At 31.4% G+C, this 22,702-nt stretch overlaps 1 protein-coding gene across 2 annotated transcripts; it reads left to right on the forward strand.

Annotated features, from left to right (window-relative positions):
- Window positions 1-9,764: 9,764 nt before the first annotated feature.
- LOC114189716 (heparan-alpha-glucosaminide N-acetyltransferase-like) lies at window positions 9,765-16,200 on the forward strand. Of its 2 annotated transcripts, XM_028078374.1 has the most exons (13): window positions 9,765-10,022; window positions 10,241-10,378; window positions 10,589-10,670; window positions 11,218-11,294; window positions 11,781-11,890; window positions 12,657-12,777; window positions 13,801-13,917; window positions 14,026-14,117; window positions 14,388-14,454; window positions 14,557-14,635; window positions 14,705-14,796; window positions 15,126-15,269; window positions 15,900-16,200. In XM_028078374.1, exons 1-13 carry the CDS (start codon window positions 9,807-9,809, stop codon window positions 16,038-16,040), a joined length of 1,476 nt encoding a protein of 491 aa, XP_027934175.1. In that variant the 5' UTR covers window positions 9,765-9,806; the 3' UTR covers window positions 16,041-16,200. The 2 variants fall into 2 exon arrangements, 1 of the variants encoding a protein (XP_027934175.1); XR_003605722.1 differs by lacking the exon at window positions 15,900-16,200 and having other exon boundaries at window positions 14,705-15,045.
- Window positions 16,201-22,702: the final 6,502 nt, after the last annotated feature.

Here is a 22,702-nt window from a genome sequence, read left to right on the forward strand (position 1 = left end):
AGGTGGAGCAAGCTCTTGAACATGATGATGGGTGGAAAATGACACTTCCGTATGATGCAAGGACTATATCAGTTTGGATTAAGAGTTCATGTTTTTTGTTATCATTTTGTATGTCGTTGATTACGATGTTATGTTTGTTTATGTGTTCATGATGGCTTATCCGCCTGACCTTGTTTTGAAACTTATGGTTTGATGTACTACTTCGACCTACAATTATCATGTCATGTCTTTGTATTTCATATGAACTATGTTTACTGATGTTTTTTGTATTTCCTGTGACCTTCAAATTTGAATTATGTTATTGTTTTGATACTTAATTATAACTATGTTTTTTATCATTATTTGTTCTTGAAAACAATGGCGTCCTCATCATCACATACAAGACAAAAAGGCCGAAAAGAAAAACAGGTTGCAACAGACATTGGCCCACCGGCACCCAAAAGGACATACGTCGGAGATGTTTTAGATCAACGACGTTTCTTTAGCGACATCCGTCAGATGGAACACTATGCACATAAATTTTATATCAAAAAATTTGTGGAGCCAAAAGTTATGAATTATGATTCATTCATTACATCTGGGCTTTATTTCCATCATCATCTTGTCTATCAAGGGCTCGTCGACTTTGTGTCTCTGGATTGTCCTTTCTATCCGGATTTGATCAAAGTTTTCTATTCAAACCTAAGGATCTTTGGCAATGGATACCTATTAAGTGAGGTAAAGAAAAGAAAAATTAAACTAAAACCTAATGACTGGTTTAATATTTGTCATTTGAAGTATGAAGGTCGAACTGTGAGCTTTACGGATATACCAGAGGACCTCCCTTTTGATCGTCATATGGCATTATCTTCTATGCTGACTCCAGAGATGCAGGGTCAACGTGTGAGATCAGTCGGCTCTATGAACGTTAATGACAGACTACTACACTATATCCTTGTGCATATTTTGACACCACGCCTAACTAATTTTGCAAAGTTGTTGCACGAAGACATTTTCATGTTATGGTTGCTTAAAAATAACATATCAATTAATTGGCCACATCATATAATGCAACACATGCTTAAGTGCAAGGCTAGTGACACTCCTCTTCCATATGGTATATTAGATTATGCAATACTGTGGAGTGGATGTTTCTGCAGATGCAAGAACAACTATTGGGAAGAGACATCATTTTTCCACGAGTTCTTTGAAGAGGTTGAATATCGTTAATGTCGACGGTGTATGGCAGCATTATCATGTCGTTGATGATGATGAAGTGCAAGGTCAACCACAAAATACTTTACATGGTGAGGACGGTATGTAACTTGAGCATTCTATTGGTAATCATGAAGAACCTCCCTTCCAGTTACAGTCTCATATGCTTAATCAAGTGTGGGATGGTGTGCAAGACTTGCAAAATAGAATGCAAGGAATGGAAGATTTGCAAGGACGCATTCACCGAATAGAAGAAAATTTATCCACTTTGATTCTTGATGTCAATAGACAGATGACATAAGTTAATTTCAATGTGAACTTAATTCTCCATAAATTAGAGGATTAAGAATGTTCTACTCCATTACATGTATGGTAGCACTCTTTGGTTGTATTTATTTTAACAACTTTATTTATATTTCATGGTGTCAAACTTTTTAGTTCCATTTAATTGGATTTATAACAGTATTGCAACTAAAACAAAGCCCATTCTACAATATTTTTTGATGTTTTTGGAAATTACAAATGAAAAAAAAAAGCATTTGAAGATCAATAAGCACGTTCATTACACATTAGTATTGAAAAAAGAAAAGAATAATATATATATATATATATACATTTTTATTAATTTTTTTCCTTTTTATTAATTTTTTTTACTTTCATTTGTTGTCTTTAAAAAAATTAAGAAATTCATTTATGATACTAATTTAACTAAGGGCTAAATGGTAATTTGATTATTACTTCTACTAAAACATATTTTTTAATCTATCACATCAATCAAATCTTTCCCAAACTTTCACAAAAATTACTTCTAAATTTACTCACCATCACTTCTAAATCCCTTAAAAAAAATAACACAAATTTCACTCTTAAATCAACTCAAATCCTGCCACTCACTTTCTATCAAACACTCTCCTTCAAGTGAACAGAGCATTAAAGAAGGAAAGAGAAAGAACACAGATGATGAAGTGTAAAATAAGGGAATTCTCTTTTCTTCAATGATGAAGAATACAATGTTTATATAATGTATCAGCTTCTAAATAACAAGCATAATCTAGTTTAGACTAACACAACTGACCCTTTCTCTTAGAAGTTCAGCATGTTTGTCGTGTTCGGATGTGTTATTGATACTATATTTTGTAATTTATTTTTTGTCCTTTATGTGTGTAATGGTGGTCCCTTGTTTTTGTATACCTAATTGGACAGATTCACGTGCCACTTGATCCACCTCAATGGACCTGGATTCAAGCAAATTACTCGGATCATTTACTGAGAGAACTAAAGTTGTAGTACTGAACATGTTACAAATTTCACAAATTCATAATTGCCTCTACTTTAGATAGGCTTCATCCCCATCTTGGGAAGCCTTACTACTCGGATTAGTTCCTTTGATATTCTTCAATTATACTAATAGAATAGCGAATGAGTGAATTTTTTAAAGTAAAGATGTGAACAAGAAATGTTGCTCCTATCAGTGTATGGTTTAAGATTGTAATCATTTTAAATTTTACATGTTGCAAATGATTCTTATTATCCATTTTGTGTATTTTGATGTCAAGGATTTCCAAGTTTGGTTTGTCTTGCTTGTCTTTTCTTTTTTTCTATGGTTCAAAATTTCTCTTTGCAGGCTTATTAGAAAGGGTTAAGCATTGAGGAGATGTTTGTTTTCCTTTCATTATTTTAGATGCTTGCAGCGACTGTAATAATAAAAGCAATCACACACTACAAGTTTATTTTGTTAAGCGTCAGAATGGTTGTAAAAATGTTCAATTTTATGATATGAAACTACAAATGCTTACAAAAAGTTTAAACAGCCCTCAAAATCCTACTGGCAAAGTTTTCACGAAAGGGGAACTTGAGATTATAGTTGGAGAATGCTGCAGCAGGAATTGCTTGGCTATAACATGTTCAAGTAGTGATTTTCCTGCAATAACATTTTCATTCTTCTATTTTTTTTCTAACAATAAAGGTTTTGTTGTTCACAGGAAGAATTTATCAAGAAACTAATACTAGAAGCAGGGGTAGTGTTTATTCGAGGACGAGGATTTTTTCATACAAACGTATCATCAGGTGAAGTTTCTAATCCACCTTATTCGTATCAGAAAAGATACATCAAGTTTGCATTCTGCAAAAGCGATGCAATTTTAACTATGGCGGCAGAAAAACTGGATAAGCTTTTGGATGATAAAGGGCATCTTGTGCTATATTGAATTTGGGGGAAAGAATAATGTAATGGCAGGAACAAAGAAGAATGATTGAGAATGGTCGAATTAAGAAGCTTGTATTACGGATTAATTTGAGCAAAACAACTGCAAAATTTTCTAAGCTTGTATTTGATTCATTAGTCAAAAGCTGAAATATAACATTTTATTTCCTTACTTTTTTTTCCCAGCCTTAAATGCAATATACTTGGATCATAGAGAAAAATCATGCAAATGCAGCACACCAAGGAATTTCAAAATATTAAAATTTAGTTTAGGTTTCTAAAGACACGTTTGTGTCCTGAACTTTTTCAACGTAACGGTTAGTTGTATGCACCAGAAATGGGGAAAAAATTTGTAACTTTTTGTAGCAGTGCCACCTGGGTGATGATTAATAGAGTTACGGTTTTAGTAACAGTCTTAAGAGAGATTATTTTCTGAAATTAGGAGGAAAATTATTTGGTAAAGAAGGTAAAATAATATTTGATATATGTTAACTTTTTAATGCATTAAGTATTTTAAATATAATTTGGGATGGTATTGAGATATAATTTATTCACCAGTTATAGTAATAAAAAAGGAGAAAAATATTTAAAATATTAATTTATTGCACTCTCAAATTGTATATATAAATTCGGAAATGATATTTGAACAAAATTTTTGGATTCAGTTTTGACATAGATGAGGTGGCACAGTAGTTAAGTTTTTTAAATTGATTTTCATTAAAAAGTTTTACCTTCTTGCACGTATGGACATTTTTTGGAGGGAAAAGAAAAAAAAGCATTGTGTTTTGCAGAGAGAAGACAAAGGCATTTTGTTTTGCTGAAAGAAGATAGAGGTGACGAAAACACATCGTTGAGAACAAGGGTTTCCATTGTCGTCATCCATGCCCACGGTCGTTTGTGAGTTTCCTTTAATTTTATCTCACGACTTTCTCACACCTTCATCATTTCTAGGTTGGTAACCCAATCATGATTTATTTATTTCTTTGGCACAAAGAACCTGCAACCCAAACATCAAAATGTTTGGTCTGTGTGAGATTCACCAGAAAAGTTGAAACATTGGGTTTATTTAAGCAAAAATGTCAAATATTTGTGTAGTAGGAGTCATTGCAAGTAAGGAATGTGGTAAGAGTGATTGCAAGGTTGGGAGAATCAAGTTTTTTGGGTGTTGTTGTTGGAATTCTTCCTTCGTCAATGTTCATTCGTTATGGGTTCTGTATGTGGTGAGTAGTGTTGGAATAAGTGGGGAATTTTTCTTAATATTATGAACAACACTAACAGTTTTTTTTAATGCAAAAATATGAAACTTAATCCACAGGCAAAAAGTGCCTGAATACTACGATTTATTTGTTAAAAGTTAGTTGGTGCTGTAGTTTGTTGACATTGCCAACCATTTTGAAGTGCAAAATTATGGATGGATTCAAGATATGTGAACTGAAAAGTCAATGCAATGTAAAGTGGATAGCATTACTGACTTAAAAATTTTTTTTAGTCATTTGTATAAGTGCACAAAACTATATGGTAGATCCCCAGTAATTTTGAAATGGGTCCCCATTTCGACGTCAGACCTGATGTCGAAGTTGTCATGAAAAGAAAGTTGCAACTCTGTTGTTTGTGTATATTAAGTGCAATGTTAAGTTATGCAGAATTATATGTTGACAGTAGCAGGCCTTGTGTTTTGTGGAATGATTGAAATATGGATAGACAAGTTTATTTGATGCCTTATTAGATGAAAATGTAAGTCCAAATTTCTAGTGTTTATGCTTTAATAAGAAGAAGTATTATGGACATTTAATTATTATCAATATGGAAGTAAGGTTCTTTATATACTACTTGTGATGAATATAGGACTGTTAAAGGATGTGGTGATGTTTTGGAAGGGGACGAAATTGCACAATTTTACAAAAATTGGGACTAAATTGAGACAAAAATTAAAATACAGGGACCAAATTAAGAATGAGAAAATGACACCTGGCATAATAGTGACATGTGGCATTGTCACTGTCACGTGGCACGATGTCAGCTTAACACGTGGCAAACTTTTCAAAAGAAAAATAAATAAAAATTCAAAAAATTCAGAAATTGACACGTGACACCCCATTTAACGTTATTACAACACTACTAACGGAAAGGACTTGGTTGCATCAAACTTTCCAAAATAGGAACCAAATTGAGATAAAAAAAATAAAGGGACCAAATTGATATTTTACTACGAAAATGGGGACCAAAGACATAATTTAACCTAAAAGTTATAATACATCACTCGATCAAAATGACACAAAGAAAACATAATATTATCAAATATTCAATGTTAGGAGGATGATTATTTCTTCCGTATCAAATACTTTGAAATAAATTATAATTATTTACATTTTAGATTAGAATACCAAATAAAATTTCATGAGAACCAAAACATTTATTAAATTTGTAAACTACAAATATTAATGAAACTTAGTTGACAAAATTAAAAATTATTTAAAAAAATATAAAGGAAAACAAATATTCAAATTAAAATATATTTTAAATGTTTGTTTACTTCAATTTTTTAAATTCTAATGAATTTCTTTTTTATACACTAATAAAAGTTATAATACACCACTTGATCAAAATGACACAAAGAACAAATAATAAACATAATAATAAAATTTTGACATAGATTTTGTATCTTTTGAACTCCAATATATGTTGGATAGTGACAACAAAATATTCATGGCAATTACATTAAATTTTTATATTGTACTAAATAAAAGTTATTTATACAATTAAAGTGAAAAAATTACAATATGATTGATAATGAGTTAGAAAATAAAAAATAATTAGATAGAATATATCAAAATATTATTTTACATGATGAAAATAAACAATAAAAAAATGTTAAAAGGTTTACAAATGTGTGTCTTAGAAATAATTTGAGAGACTATTGAAAGAAATCGCACAAAGGAAATCAAATGTATAATCAAGGGTATAATAAGATGAAAAATACCTTAAAAATCTAAGAAAACTTTTCAAATATCAACATACATACTCAATGGTTGAAAAATAACGAAAATTATTTTAACGAAACAAAAGTGTTCTTCAACTTAAACAAAAATCAATAATAATCTATAACAATATATAAAGGGGATTCCCCTTTTTGTGTCCACTTTTCAAAATACCGATTTTACCCTTTAAATATAATAATTTATTAAATTTTTAAAAATTGACCGTTATTTTTACAAACTTTTTATAAAATCAGATGTCTCTACTTTTTCTCTTCTTTTTTATTTATCAATGGTTATTCTTTTATTTGTTCTGATATATTTCACTTTATTTTTAATAAATATAATTTATATATATATATATATATATTTAAAAAATACATACACACAGGCGCGATAGCGCTTGTGTTACGCTAGTAATAATAATAATAATAATAAGTAAATAATTTTTTTTATATTACATTAATTTGAGAGTATTAAACATTCTCATATGAAAGGAAAATATATAATAAATAAAAATATTAAAAAATTATAGAAATATTCAAATGTGAGGCATAACAATTTTTTATTTGACATATATTATTTTTAACATAATTACATAAAGGTTATGATAAGATGAAAAATATATTGGAAATACGAATGAATTTTATGACAAAGCAACTAATTAGAAGAAATAAAAAATAAAAAGTATATATATATATATATATAATTACTTAATTAATTATGAATATTTTAATAATTTAAACAGATATGGCGGGATATATACATCCCGTACCCATCCCTATACCTAATTGAAAAAGTCGGGGATTCCTCATACCCATACCTATACCCAGTTAATACGGAAATTCTCCATCAAAATAGAGACAAGTTCGAATAATACCCACGAAAACGAATTTATTTGTCATCTCTAATTGTCATCTTTCATTTCAATCTACTTTATGTTGGTCCTATTATTAGGCTTTAGAGGGTCGTCATTACTACAGGATTTCGAGTAGTGTCGTCGTCACTGCTGAGTTGATTTCTTTTGTTAACACTCTCGCTTGTAACTCTCCTACATCGCGGTGTCTGCCTTCACACACTTCTCCTAGTCCCACAAGAGCACCTCCATTGTGAGCAATGTGTCGCCACAAAACTGCAAATTGTAATTTATGTATATATTACACTAGTTAAATTTGAACCGATGTAAAATGTGTTTTACTTTCTACATTGGCAGTACCTACATCATCCATTTATCCAATGTAAAAGTTTATTAATAACGGATTTAAAATACATATATTGTAGCAGTGTTGACTTTATAAGTCAAAGTAATTAAGTTTATTGTATAAAGAATTGTAATAGTGGTGTGATGGATTTTTTTTTCTTTTCCGAAGGGTTCATTAAGAAGAAATTGACTTGAGTACTTTAAATAACTGATATAAAAGCATGATTTTTTAAATAATTATTTTGGTTACAAATATTATGTCGGTTATTATAACAACTAATGTAATAGGGTCTTTTTTTTTGTTTATCAAAACGTATTCTGTAAAATTTATGAAATTTAATTAATTAAATAAATAATTAATTATTAAATGTGGATAGTGAGAGTTTTTATGATATTAATTATTGATTAATATGATTTGGAAAAGTATTAGCTTAAATGGTTAAGAATATTTAATTGTGTGTTCAAATCCTATATATATCATTTATGTTTTATTTAATTGATTTTTATTTTAACAATATGTTTGATCATGTTGAGTGATAATATAATCTTAGAATTATAAGAATTATCATGAAACATTAATTGGTTGAATGGTTGTGCATTGAGTTGGCATTGACATGGTTATGGGTTTAAACTTTGGTAGAATCAAATTAAACTTTCTTTTTGCCAGCTGACAACAATTGGAGAAGATTAGAGCTGACCAAAGGGGAGTCAAGTGCTACCATCACAAGGGAACTCTAGCATTGTCTATTAAACAAGGAAACCAGGTTAGGGGAGTTGGAACCGTCTACTTTAATTCGTAATTGCTTAATTGTATGACATATATGAATTATTTAATGTATATATTCTATCAATTTGGAAATTTTTGTGTTTCTGGAAAATTTTTAGAAATCGCCTGACGGGCTATTCATAGCCGCCAAGTGACTCATTCATTTGGAGTGATTTCTGGGTCCTGAAAGGGGAAGCGTCTGGCGGCCAGGGTTATGCAGTAGACAAATTTTAGAATTGTTATAATTTTTTTAAAATTTTATATTTGAATTTATAAAGTTTTTATTTTTAAAATAACTCTAACATTTATTTATAAATTATAGATATATAAATATTTAAAACAAAATTTAAATAAATATTAGTGCAAAATATACATTTAAATAAACTTAATTTTGTTAAAAATATCAACTATAATAAAAATACCATTGTAAAATTTATATAAAAATTAAATTTGATACAAAGATGAAATTGATTCAATTTTTAAAAAATTGGGACTAAATTAAGACAAAATAACAAATACAGAGACTGTATTGAGATTTTTCATATCCAATAGTGACATGTGTCACTGTCACATCACACTGTCTGTGTCACGTGGCACAATGTCAGATTGACATGTGACAATTTTATTTTTTTTAAGAAAATTATAAAAAAAATTAAAAATTATAAAAGAAATTAAAAAAAATCAAAAAAATCACGTGCTGACATGAGACACATAATTAACATCAACGAATTTTCTAAAATAGGGACTCAATTGAGTCAAATAAAAATGAAAAAATTTACTTGAAATTTCGCTAAAAACACATGAAAACCTCTGTAATGATTTAACCTTTGAAAAATTAACATTTTTTCAATTAATGAAAATTTAAAATACATACGATTAAAACCGAAAGCGCAGGGATAGAAAGATTTTAAAACAAAATACAAAAATTAATCTATTTAAAACTTTGATTGATAGATATTTATCTACCTTTTACCTTATATATGTTTGAAAAAAAATGAGAAAATCATAGAATTAAAAGAAAAGTATAAAAGAAAGTTAGAGAAAGAAAAAAATATATTATATACTTTTGTCACTAATTATTTTTTAGTATTAAATAATAAATTTATAATTATAAAATACTATGTGAAATTATTTTAGTTTAATAATATTGTATAAAAAAAAATTATTTTTCTTAAGAACGATATCAAATAATTGTATATAGTATTCAACTCTTAGAAATAAATCATTCATTTCAGAACATTTATCAATTATTAATAATATAAACTAAAATGAATATAAATATTAAATTTTTAATTTAATATGTTAGTGTTTTATAAAAAAAATTGCAAAAGATTTGCCTAATCATACCCAATCCAACTATGATACGGGCTTTAGCCCAAGTACTGGAGCCCACACCTAACAATTAAAAATACTAAAATAGCCTCGAGGGAGACTTTGACCGTAACGAAGAGAAGTTTGTTGGAAGAAATGCCGGGTGAAGAAGATGATGGTGTCGCCGGAGAACAGCGAAGACCTCTCATCATCAACCATGATTTTGATTCTTCAGTTCACATCCTTCATCAAAATGAAGACACTATCTCTCCTTTGCCATTCAGTCATACAGAAACGCTACCTTTACCCTCTCTTCCCGCTCCTAACCAACGCCTTGCTTCTCTGGATGTCTTCCGCGGTCTAACCGTTGCGGTTTGTCTCCACTACTTCCTTCATCACTTCAATTACTTCATGTGTATGATTATTCGAAAGCGCCGCTAATTCAAGAGAAGAAAATTAGCTTCTATTATTTTGAATATTCTTTTTGATTTCAGTGACAGTTAGTTACTTGTATACATCTTGTGATTTCGATAATTGGAATCTAGTTGCTTCTCCTTGCATTAAAATGAATCTTTTAAATTTCGCTGCAGTTGATGATATTAGTTGATGACGTCGGAAGAGCATTCCCATCCTTGAATCATTCACCATGGTTTGGGGTGACACTAGCAGATTTTGTAATGCCATTTTTTCTCTTTGTGGTTGGCATTTCGATTGCTCTTGTATTCAAGGTGCGTAATCTCGCAAATTCGGAAAACGTACGAAACTGATGTTCTATGCCGTGGTTTTGTACTGTATATCACTTAATGAAAGATGTTTTGGACTTCGGCCACTATTTTTTTATTCATATTTATATATATTAGTGGCTTTCTTATATAGACGTGCAAATAATGAAAGAACAATAACTTAGAACGATGTTTCATTCCTGGACAACCTTTCAGAAAGTCTCTAGCAAACCCAATGCGACGAAAAAGGTTGTATTGAGGACAATTAAGCTTTTCCTTTTGGGGCTGTTACTTCAAGGTATGTTCACTCACTTGTTTTTCTTTCATTTCATTACCTGGCAACCAGCTGAAACTTGTCACCCAAAGTTCTCATGTATTCTTTTGTGCTAGTTATCCATTATTCATATTATTTATTAAAGGCTTAAGTAAGTTTTAAGTCCATGATTAATTTGAGGATTTTTAATGGAGTCTCTATGGAAGTTTCTTGCTATGTTGAATACTCAAAAATTTTATGTTTCAACTTAGTTCTTGCCATTTAATTTTTCCTGGGTGTCGTGACTGTTTGTTTTCCAGAATCTCACATTGTTAACACGTGAAGATAAGGAAGATGACTGGACAATATAATAGTCATGCTACTAAATTGAAAAATATAAATATTTTGAGTACTCAATAGACAAAAAAAAATCTAATAGGAACTCAATTGAAAATACCCAAATTTAGCTAGTACTTAAAACTTAATTCAACTTTATAATCCAGGTTTATGTACTTGTAGTAATTTTCTGTGTGTATAAGTGATGCAATTGAAAACCTTTGCTTTAATGCTTTTGTTTGAAAATTGTTCATAGGTGGGTATTTCCATGGACGTGGCAAATTGACGTATGGAGTTGATTTGAGTAAAATTCGCTGGCTTGGTGTACTTCAGGTAACTGCTACCTGTAAATTTGTAAACCGTAACTTGTTAGTCTTGTTTTCTTTCCGTTATTTCTAATTCAGTGGATTTTGTATTATTGTTGTACATGTTATTTCTTTTATGATTTACTACATGCCACTAACAATTGTCAGTTTAATTGATGTTTTGTCAAATAACTTATCTATTTGATCTACAGTTAATGACTGATTTTCGATTGCGATCTTTGTAATGTCACTTCTTGACTATAGTCCATGCTTGGTGAATTGTGTTGGGAAAGTAAATATAGTATTTTCTCACTTATGTTTTATGTTAAGGATGGTTTCAGATTTGCGATAAGTACAAGGGTCATATGTCATTGAAACTAACTGTACTATTGTAGGATATAGGTATTAGCTGAGAAAACAAGTTGGCACTTAAGAAAATAACCAATCACCTATCACTTTAATTTTTATAAACGTGCTATGAGTTTGATACATTATTTTCTTGTATGGTATCCAGAGGATATCTATTGGATATTTCTTGGCCTCAATATCAGAGATTTGGCTTGTAAACCATAATATTTTGGTTGACTCACCGGCAGCTTTTGTGAGGAAATACTCCATTCAGTGGTTAGTTTACATTTCTTGTATTTAGTTCTTCCAGGGGACTGAGCTTTGCAATTAAAAGTTTCAACTTCTATGTTGAATATTGCTATAAACTATACATAACAATGCCATGTTTCTTTGTCATTTTCTTAAAAATGTTTGCATAGATGAGTTCTTTGTGCTAATTCTCTCATTACATATCGATGCAGATTCTGCTACCTGATTCATGATAATGCATAGTACTTTGGGTTTTATAATGCCCTTAAGTTTTTATTGACATTCTCATATTAAATGGACGTACTTGTCATGTGTCATAGATCTTTTTTGATACACAGTTCACTATGCTGTATCTTAAGGTTAAAACTTGATTAAGATAAACATTTTTTTCTTTTTCTGCATGTTCCGGTTTGATTTCAACTTTTGTTGATTGGATTTTAATGTCTTGAGATGAAAATGTGTCAGCCATCTTTCGAACCTGATAATTCAATATAAACTAATGCTGCAACTTTCACCCGAACTTCATTACAAAATATTAATGGAGTAGTTGTGAATCATGACCAGTCATTGTTAGGCTAAATGCGTAACCTTTATTCAAAGGCATGAATATATCTTTTACAAATTTTTCAAGCTACCTTTTTGCAAAAATAAATAAATAATTGGAATTCAGGTTACTGTAATGGATGAAGATACTAGCTCTCGGCATCTAAGTGTCAAAATTAAACTTCCGTGGGCACTATGTTTGCTTGCCTTGTGATATTCTTTGGTCCTGATTGCTTATTTCTTTATGCAGGATGGTTTCTATCTTACTATGCTCAGTGTACCTTTGCTTGCTCTACGGTCTCTACGTTCCAAATTGGAAATTTGAACATTCTAATATGCTTGGGTCCAGTCATTTATCAATTATTCAAAATGTAAGGATTTGGTTTTTATTTATGACTTCATCTTGTGTGCTTAACTCATGACTCGTTGTATACAATAGACAAAGTCAGCATGTAGTTTGGTTTCTTATTACTGATATTCTTTGTGGAATCTGTGTCAAATATAATCTATAACCCCTACACATCGACCAGCCCAATTCTGGTGAAAAAGCGACTCTTAGAATATAGTAGGGTTTTTCTTTATTGGTTTCTATGTTACATGTAATTTGGGTTACTATTGCTGATAGTCAATCCTTCCTTTGTGACAGCTGTCAACTAATCATTTCTGAAACCCCTCCCTTATTTTGCTGAAAAAGAAACTCTCTTATAATTGTGGAAATATTCATAAGCTGTATTTTGATCATGGTTAATTCTCATAGATCAAAGTGCTTACAATTGTTGTATTTTGTTTAGGAATAGAAATGCATTTGCATATTTAGTGATAACCTCTTTTTATGACACATCTAATTTCTGTATTTTACGACACATCCTAGATTCTAAAATCCCATTAGCAGTTTGAGCTGTCTAAATATTGGCCAAAAAATTACCTTGGAAATCTGCTTACACTATCAAGTAGTTGTTTAGTTTTGGATGGCATATAAGCTTCTGTTTTTTACTTCAAAATATTTAAATATCAACAGCCGGCTCTTTGACTAAACCACGGGTTTTCACTTTTCAAAAGTCAAACTTCAATTTGTATTTCATAAAATGATGAAACTCTGGTAGACTAGCATCAAAGAATCTTTTGCTATTTAAAAATGATTTAGAGTTCTTACTTTAATGAACTGAGAAAACAATAATTATAGAGTAATATTCATAGATAATCCATAAATATTAGAGAATAGATGCAGATGGATGTTGTGTGACATTATGATGATTGACATTTAATTTCATTTTTCATGGATTATGATGGATTGGTTTTCACGATTATCATTTTTAAATTATGTGTTTTTCTTTTATTGATTCTTCTAGCTACTGGGAAAAATTGGTTTGTAGTTATGCATTTTCATATGCCAGGTTCATTGTGAAGTGAGGGGCAGTCTTGAACCTCCTTGTAATGCAGTGGGATTTGTTGATAGATTAATTCTTGGTGAAGATCATTTGTACCAGCGACCTGTGTACATAAGGACAAAGGTTATTTATCCTAAGTAACTCTATACTCTTTTATTGAATATACTGCCACCTCAAATTTAATTTATCTTATCTGTTAAATGATGTTATTCCTGACCTTTTCATTCTCAGGAGTGTAGTGTCAACTCTCCTGACTATGGACCCTTGCCTCCAAATTCACCTGGATGGTGCCTTGCACCATTTGATCCAGAGGGTATTTTGAGGTGGAAAAGCATTCCCTGCTCCCTTCTTTTATCCTTATATAATTATTACAGGCATTGAAAACGATGGTTAAATCTTATAATTTGAGTCTCCAAAAAGAAGATATTTTATTTTATTGAGCTTTTGCAGAGTACTTAGCTTATGTTTTCTTAATATGTTTTCACTGCTCTCTCATGTGTTGGTATTTATCCTTGAGATTAAATTGGCATTGACAACTTTAAAATATAGTCCATGTAATATCTGCTTCTGATTGGTTTTCTTTAATCTTCCAGTTCACTCATGTCTGCGATTACCTGCTTCATGGGATTGCAATATGGTCGCATAATTGTACTTTTCCAGGTTTCGGTTATGATTCCCTTATGACGCCTTAGCTGGAAAATTTAAATTTGCCCTTGGGATATGTCTACTTTTTATGATTCAACTGCTGTCTTGTCCATTCAGGATAACAAGCAGAGGGTACTTCTTTGGTCTATGTTTTCCTTCGCTCTATTGTTAGTAGGATACATTCTGGAGATTTTAGGTACACTTCTAATCATAAATTTATTAAGATAAAAAGGGTTCTATGCTGACAGTTGAATTGTTTTCTCAGGAATTCCTTTATCAAAAGCACTGTACACGTTAAGCTACATGTTCATAACTGCAGGGGCATCGGGCTTAGTCTTGACTGCTATCTATTACATTGTAAGTTCATCCTTGTCCCCTAAGTAGAAATAATTTATATCCCAGGAAAGCAGAGAGATTATAGGCAAATGAACAAAAGGTGGTAGGCTGGTACTTCATGCAGTTAATCTCCTACTACCAATGGAAAAAAAATGTACACGTGTTTTGAGGGCCATTGTTTGGGATCACCCATACAGCCCTCGATAGCCTTATCTGGTGCACTTCTTGAGCCCATTTGTTAACCCAGTTGAATCACTGCCAAAAAAAATGGTGACATTCTGTTCTTAATAGGTGACTATAATCGCTGCCAACTGTTTAAAAACCCGCAATCAAAACATATTTTCTTGCAGGTTGACATAGAACATCACAGAAAGCCTACAATTTTACTGCAATGGATGGGAATGAATGCTCTTGTTGTATATGCATTGGCAGCTTGTGACATTTTCCCAGCAGCTATCCAGGGTTTCTATTGGCATTCTCCTGAAAATAATTTGGTAATGTTTGTTTCCCAATGATTCTTTGAATATCTCTTCTTTTATTGTAAGTTATATTATTATATAAGCTAGAACTTGTTTTTTCTTTGAAGATTAAACTTTTACTAATAGGAGTCAACAGATTTCTGTAAATTCCTCTTTGGAATTAGAATTAAACTGCTAATGACCTGTCAGGTGGCATTGGCCAAATTCTAACTAAACTGTTTGCTTTCTTTCTTTGTGGACGATGTTTATTGATTATACTTCTTTGCCTTCTGTGTTAACCTGGAGAATTTGGAATCATAAATTGCTTCACACTTTCTTAGTACGAAAAAGAAGTGACAGTGCCGAATGTATAGTGCAACCCATATACATAACTCTTCACATATTTTGTCCACTGCAATTGAAATGATTCAAAGTATTTTTCACCATTTACTCAAGCAAAATGTTAACTAAAAGCTGTTTAACTTCATTTTATTAGTCCAACGAATATAGCATGGTTTGTTTTCATATGGCAATAATTATGAAAACTACTTTTTTCTAGCATTCCTTAATTTGTCACAATTGCATTTTTTGTGGAGGGATGTCACAGCAAAGACCTTTTTCGTACTTAATTAGTAAATTCGGTTTTGTTGGCAATTTTATATGCAGGTTGACGCCAGTGAAGCTTTAATGCAGGCCATATTTCATTCCGAAAAGTGGGGTACAATGGCCTTTGTAATTGTTGAGATTTTATTCTGGGGTATTTTTGCTGGTTTCCTCCACAAGAAAGGTATATATATAAAATTGTAATTGATGATGCAATCACACAAAAGGCAATGAGCTGTACATATCTATGTTCCTTGTATGTATCTTCCATTAGAAACTAGCTATGCTTTTTTCAGCAAGTACATATCTTGGTTATATTTGTTGATTCTCCTGTGACCTGCCAAAGTTCTCTTTGTTAACTTTACCTTCAGAGTGTCTGAAAGGCTTTTCCACTGTCTTGAAAATCTGAGTGCGAGTAAAATTCAGCATCGGACTGAATTGATGCTTAAGTAATAATAGCTTTTGGCCGTAAGCCCTCCAATACGATTAAGTTCCTTTTTGCTTTCCAAAACGAAGATTATGAGAGCTATTTGCCATTAACAGGGGGAGTTAATATATAGCAGGGGTACCCTTCGATGCGAGGTTACAAGTTCATAAAAATATTTCCAAGTGTTATTATGCTTAGATATTTCATTTATTAATGAACCCAAAGTGAGGTTCAAGTTGTACGAAAATGACATGTAGTCGAGATAACCCTTTTTCGCATCAGGCAAAGTGTCTCACTTTGAATCTTACCATCGGCTTTATCTGAAAATGTGTTCAAGATTGAGACAGCACAATAAAGTCTGTGAAGGAAGTCATTCTGTATTCCACGAAAGATTAAGGTAAAGAATTTGAGGAAAAATTATGAGTGAAAATGAAGTATCTTCCGCAGAATGAAAATATAGGATATAAATAAAAAAAAGGTGTAAGTTCTATATTTTTTACTTCATTATAAATCGGTACAAAAATAAATAAGAGGATGTGTGTCTGACATTTTTTGGCATTTCCTTCTTCTGATAAAAATCACTATAAATTGTTTATTTACTAGTGGTTTGTGTAATTGGTGCTTTATAATTAAAAGAAAAGGCTTAAATATTTTTTTGTCCTTATTTTTGTAGTGTTTGTTGCAGATGTTCTTCATTTTGACAGAATGTTTAAAATGGTCATCATTTGTACTGAATGCTTAAAATAGTCCTCATTTTCTCAATTCGTGTTTTATTTGGTCTTTTTCTGTAACACCGTTTAATCATTGACGGAACATTGTATAGGTGACATGGTTTGTATTGTATTTGTATTAGGGTGTGTTATGTGTACTGTACATACAAACCGTGTCATATGTACAATGTTCCGTCAATGATTAAACGGCGTTATAGAAAATGACTAAATAAAACACGAATTGTAAAAATGAGGACCATTTTAAACATTCGGTAAAAATGAGGACCATTTTAAACATTCTGTCAAAATGAAGACTATCTACAACAAACACTACGAAAATGAGGACCAAGAAGGTATTTAAGCCTGAAAGAAAAATGCTTTTTTTGAGCAACATAATTGATTATTATTGAAGACATGATTTCATAAATTATGCTTTTTCTTCTATTTCTTCCTTTACCCTAAACCAAACATTTATTAAAGTCACTCACTGAACGATCAAACACGTCGGGTCCGATAATCACTGTTCCTCGGGATCGAACACAACTAAGCACCACCAGTAGTTGCATGTTCCTCAAGATGGTGTATTAGCAAGAAGTGACGATCATTGCCGACAAGTTAGTAAAATGTCCTAATTAGATTGTTAATCCCAATTAATTTACACAATGGTGATTATTGGATTATTGGATCCCGATTAGACATGTAAAACGGTAAAGCTAAAAACCTATTTTGGAGAGTATAAAAAGATGTCTTAGGTAAAGTAGTTGGGATTTTTTTCACTAGCATTTATGGTCTTGATTAAAATCAAAATTGTGTCTTGCACAGATACCTTTCGAGAAGATGAAATAGGACTAAGATGGAACAAAGAGTATAGGCTAATATTCCGCTTTACAGAAACAATCACTATATTTATTTATCCTTTCGGTCTTTAGTACGAAACATATTTCAGAAGTTGATAGTAAATTCATTCTATAATTTTTGTAAAATACTAAAGTTTTTAGTTTATCCCTTCTAAATGCTATAAATATGTGTTTTTTTAATAAATAGTGAAAATGGAATCTTAAAATTTATTAATATTGAAATTAAATTTGTGAATTTTTATTAGTATATGTGAATTTTTAATAATGATTTTATATTAAGAGCAAGGGAATGAGTTTTTACTTTCATTTACTCTTGTTTTTCTTATTTTTATCTACCCGATTTCCCTCTCTATTACTAGATGCATTGTAAGAGAAACATTATTGATACATTTCCGAACATGCTAAATATGGCATATCTGGTTCCTTCTTTTTCAAGACAAGATAAGTCTTAAAAGTAGTGAAGAGATCGCTAGAAGTATTCCTTCTCTCTTTTACCATCTTTAACCCTTGCCATGTCGTTCCCAAAAGTAAATAAACTAAATTATTTCAGAAAACTTTCTAACATAACTTCTCTAAATTCTAATTTTAACTTTATGTACGATTTAATTTAAATTACGAAATATTTTCAGTAATATTTATCTAAACCTATTTTTATAAGTGTTTTTAAGGAAATTTGTCCAAACATATCCATATTTAAGTTTTTCTATTTTATTTTCCTATATATACATAACAGGTAGCGTGATCTATCCCCTTCCCTTCAGAGTATCCCCTTCTTCCTGTCTCACACTATTCAGAGAACAGAAAACACAAAAAAAAATGTCTACTGAGAAAGACAATGCTGATACATCAGACAACACTGTTCAACCATCATCATCATCATCAAGTGTAAACAATCCTCAAAAATGGCACTTTGGAAGAGCACTTGCATATAGAGCAGTTTATGGTTTCAATGCTTCCAATCACAGAAAAACTAAATGTAATGCTGCCAAGATATCACCAAGCAGACTCAGCAAGGTCTCAGTGCCAACCGGTAATAGCACACAGGATAAGTAAATAGCTTCAAAAATATGTGTTTTTCTATGTACTTATGTAACCTTCTACTTCAACCATTGATTATGATTTTTAGTGTTCTCTCTGTTCCATTTTTATATGGAGATTATAGTGTAACTTTATGCATTATGATTTTGATATCTTCTTGCGCATACAAAACTACATTGATCCTTTTTTGCGTCACGACCATTGCTGAATAAATGCAGAGTTCAGTGTGGTCTTTGCAAGTCATTGGTGCTAATGGCTAAAATGTCATATTTTATGTCAAACTTGTAACAAAGAGTGTTTTATAATTGATTATGAAATCCATCAACTTATAACTTCTTGATCAGATAAACTCAATAGTTTCACAACATGGCTTAATACTTAAGGTCAATAATAATTTAAATATACTTTTCGTCTTAATTTTTGTTAAAGCATTTTTAAAAGATAAAATTGTGTGGAATTCTAAATTCCAAAACAGATCATCCTTTAAATGTGGAGATTGATCTTATCATGTCATATATACTTTGTATTTATTATATTTCTTTATCAAATTGTGTTATTTAATTAAACCGAAATCATAGAATGAAATGTATGAATCATGTCATCTTCTCAACTGTCAAGGCAAAGTGTATCATCGTGCTACTAAATGAAATTCCGTTTTTAAGTTTTGGGTCAGAAGCTAAATGAAAATGTAAAAGTGGGTCTCTACCTTCCGAAATCAAATTTGTCAGTATTTCAGTTGGGCTTTAAAAAGTTACGGACAATGTCTTCCCGCACCTCTATATTTTCTTTCCTACATCTCCAAACACAGCAACAAATGTTAAAGATATTCCTTCATATAATTTGATAAAATGCTGTTCTAAGAATTGTAAATTCAAAAATAAAAAGATTAATTTCGAATTATAAAATTCGAAAGTCGAAAAATAACTGTAGATTGTACAATTCTAATTATATTTTTAGATTATGTATTTGAAAATATATTCTAGATTAAATGACTAAGATTTTTTTTATATTCACTGATTGTACCATATGAAATTAAAATTTTATCACAAAATTAATTTTTTTCTTTGCAGATGATTATTCTGGAATTAACTTTTTGTTCACTTACGGATGGTTGAATCCGGAAGTTTATTTCTTTGGCCAATAAAGAAGTATGCAAAATGAAGTATTTGAACAAAAACATACACCATAGTTAGACCAACTATGCATGCTCACATGTTCATAGTGTGCACATGATCCTCAATGATGTCATGTTCAAGTATGCATGTTTACCTTACCATGTTGTCATGCTGCATCTAAAAGAAGTACAAAAATGACGAGATATCAATCACAAAGGGTAAAAAGGTATTTAAAAAAAGTTGAGGGTGGAGAAAGAAAATATGGGACTGCATAGAGCAATTGCCAATATTTGAAGCCACAATATTTATTACAATGTTAATGCATGTGCTAAAAACGATGGGGGCTTCTCCTTGCACTTCCAATAGTTTCTTCTGTATCCCAAAAACATTATTATGTCCTACTTTGCCCTCCTAGTAAAAAGTAAAGATTAACGACTAAATTTTCTCTCTCTTATACTTATTACAACAACCCACCTCTTGCATCTCCAATATTTTGAATCCCATTTGACCTAGTCCCTTGTCTCTTCTATTCGTGCAACAGTCGCAATCTCAACTCCAAATCGCAATCCATTGTGTGCTTCACATTCTTTCAACCCTCCTTTCAACCAGTTAAGTTATTCTTCACGTAATTAATCATTTATATGTTTAGTTAAACCGTTAAGTAAATTAATCGCATGCTTTGAATGTTCTATTTGTGCAATGGATCCATGTTTAAATCAGTATGAGTCATTTTGAACCTGTTCTTGTAAATTACGGAAGTGGACTTTTGTAAATCCAAAATTTTCGCTGAAACTGGTCAATATGGATGTCGACGGTTCAGGAATTTGAATTGCGGATGTTGACATCTAGTTCCCATTTTTTTTTGGTTGGGGGTGTGGATTCTGATTTGAAGCCTTACAGATGTCAACATTCAGTTTACATATATGAGTTGCGAATGTCAACATTCGTTTCGTTAATTTTGAGCGTTTGAGCATTGGATTACAAATGTCGACATCCGGTTCCCTTTTGTCCACTTGCTTTTCCTATGTTTTTAAAATGTTGTATTACGGATGTTCACATCCGTTTGAGACAATTGTATTGTGGATGTGGACATCTCGTTCACCTATTTTAATTGATAGTGTTATAGATGTCGTTGTTTTGGATGGAGCACTACGGATGTCGACATTCGTAAGAGGAATTTTGTTACGGATGTAGACATCTATTTCACTTTTGTTGATTTCAGATTCTCTCCAACATCCCTCGAATTTTTCATCTATTCCAACACTAATATAAGTCACTTTTCGTTGCTTGTACGCCTCATAATTCTTTTTTCCTTAACATGTACATTGTGACTAATTGCACGTACTCAAACTTTTGTGCTTTTCTTTTTTTCCTTCTTTCTCCACACCTCTGATACCCTATTTAACTTAATTATTTGAAAACATGACCTTCACTTGTGTTACAAATAAATAATACTTAATTTATTTCTGATGGATTAAACAAGAGATAAAATTTGATTTTGAATTTTATATATATATATATATATATATATATATATATATATATATATATATATATATATATATATATATATATGCCTAAGACACGAGGTGGTTTAACAAGACGTGGTAGTTCTTCTTCTAGACGTAGTAGTTATTCTTCTACACACGATGTACCCGAGAGTTCTGCACAGGGTGCTACACAGAAGAGACCAACAACTTCAGCTCGTAGAAGGGGTCAACAGACTGTACCTGCTTTACCTGATCAAAACCTACGATCACATAATCAGGATGAGGATGTTATTGAGCATGGGGATGTCGATGTTGCTCAGGACCAAGAGGAGGGGGTTGGGAATGATGGAGCAGGATTTCCTGGTGGTCCAAATGATACATCCTTATTGGCTCGTTATGCTGATCATGTAGCACGTGTGATATGGGAGGGTAAGGTTAGTGAAAAGTTTTTATAAATGTTATATTTGATTGTTCAATTGTTTTTTTATTGTTTTATTGATTTTTTGTTTCTTAGGATCGAGTTATGAAACTGGTCTCTCATTCTAAGAAAGTTAAAAGATTTGGATGACCTCACACTTCTGTTCAACCTTTTGCGTTGAATTCTGGTTTATTTCCTTGTGCGATGTTTTGTATGAGTACCCCGATGCTGGGTTGATCTTGGGTTTAGTTGAGAGATGACACCTTGAGATAAATAGTTTTCATCTACATATTAGTGAGTTGACTATCTCTTTAGATGATGTGTGGTCGCTGATACATCTTCCTATCACCGAAGAGTTTTGCCCAAATGAACCACTTGCTTATGAAGATTCAATAGAAACTTTGATGACACTAATGGGTGTGGATCGGACTATGAATTCAGATAAGTTGAATCATTGTCGTGTTGCCTAGGTTAGATTGAGTTGCCTGAGATACCTCTATAACAATTATTGCGAAAACCAACTATGAGAGTTTGTTGCACGAGCGTATCTTTCGCACCTTGTTAGGTGCACCATATTTGCTAATCAAAGCGTCACTTTTGTTCATGTGCAGTACCTGCAGCTATTTAGAGATCTCCCTACATGTCGTAGATATGCTTAGGGAGTTGTTGCTTTTGTCTACCTTCATGAGCAACTAGGAGATGCTAGCTTTGCATCAACAAAATAATTATTTGGATATCTACCACTTTTACAGGTACCCATATACAGTTGACTTTTATTTTCGTTTTCATATCAGTACTTAAATGAAATGTT

This window comes from Vigna unguiculata, chromosome 7 (genome assembly GCF_004118075.2).
Source record: "Vigna unguiculata cultivar IT97K-499-35 chromosome 7, ASM411807v1, whole genome shotgun sequence".
NCBI classification, from domain to species: Eukaryota; Viridiplantae; Streptophyta; class Magnoliopsida; order Fabales; family Fabaceae; genus Vigna; species Vigna unguiculata.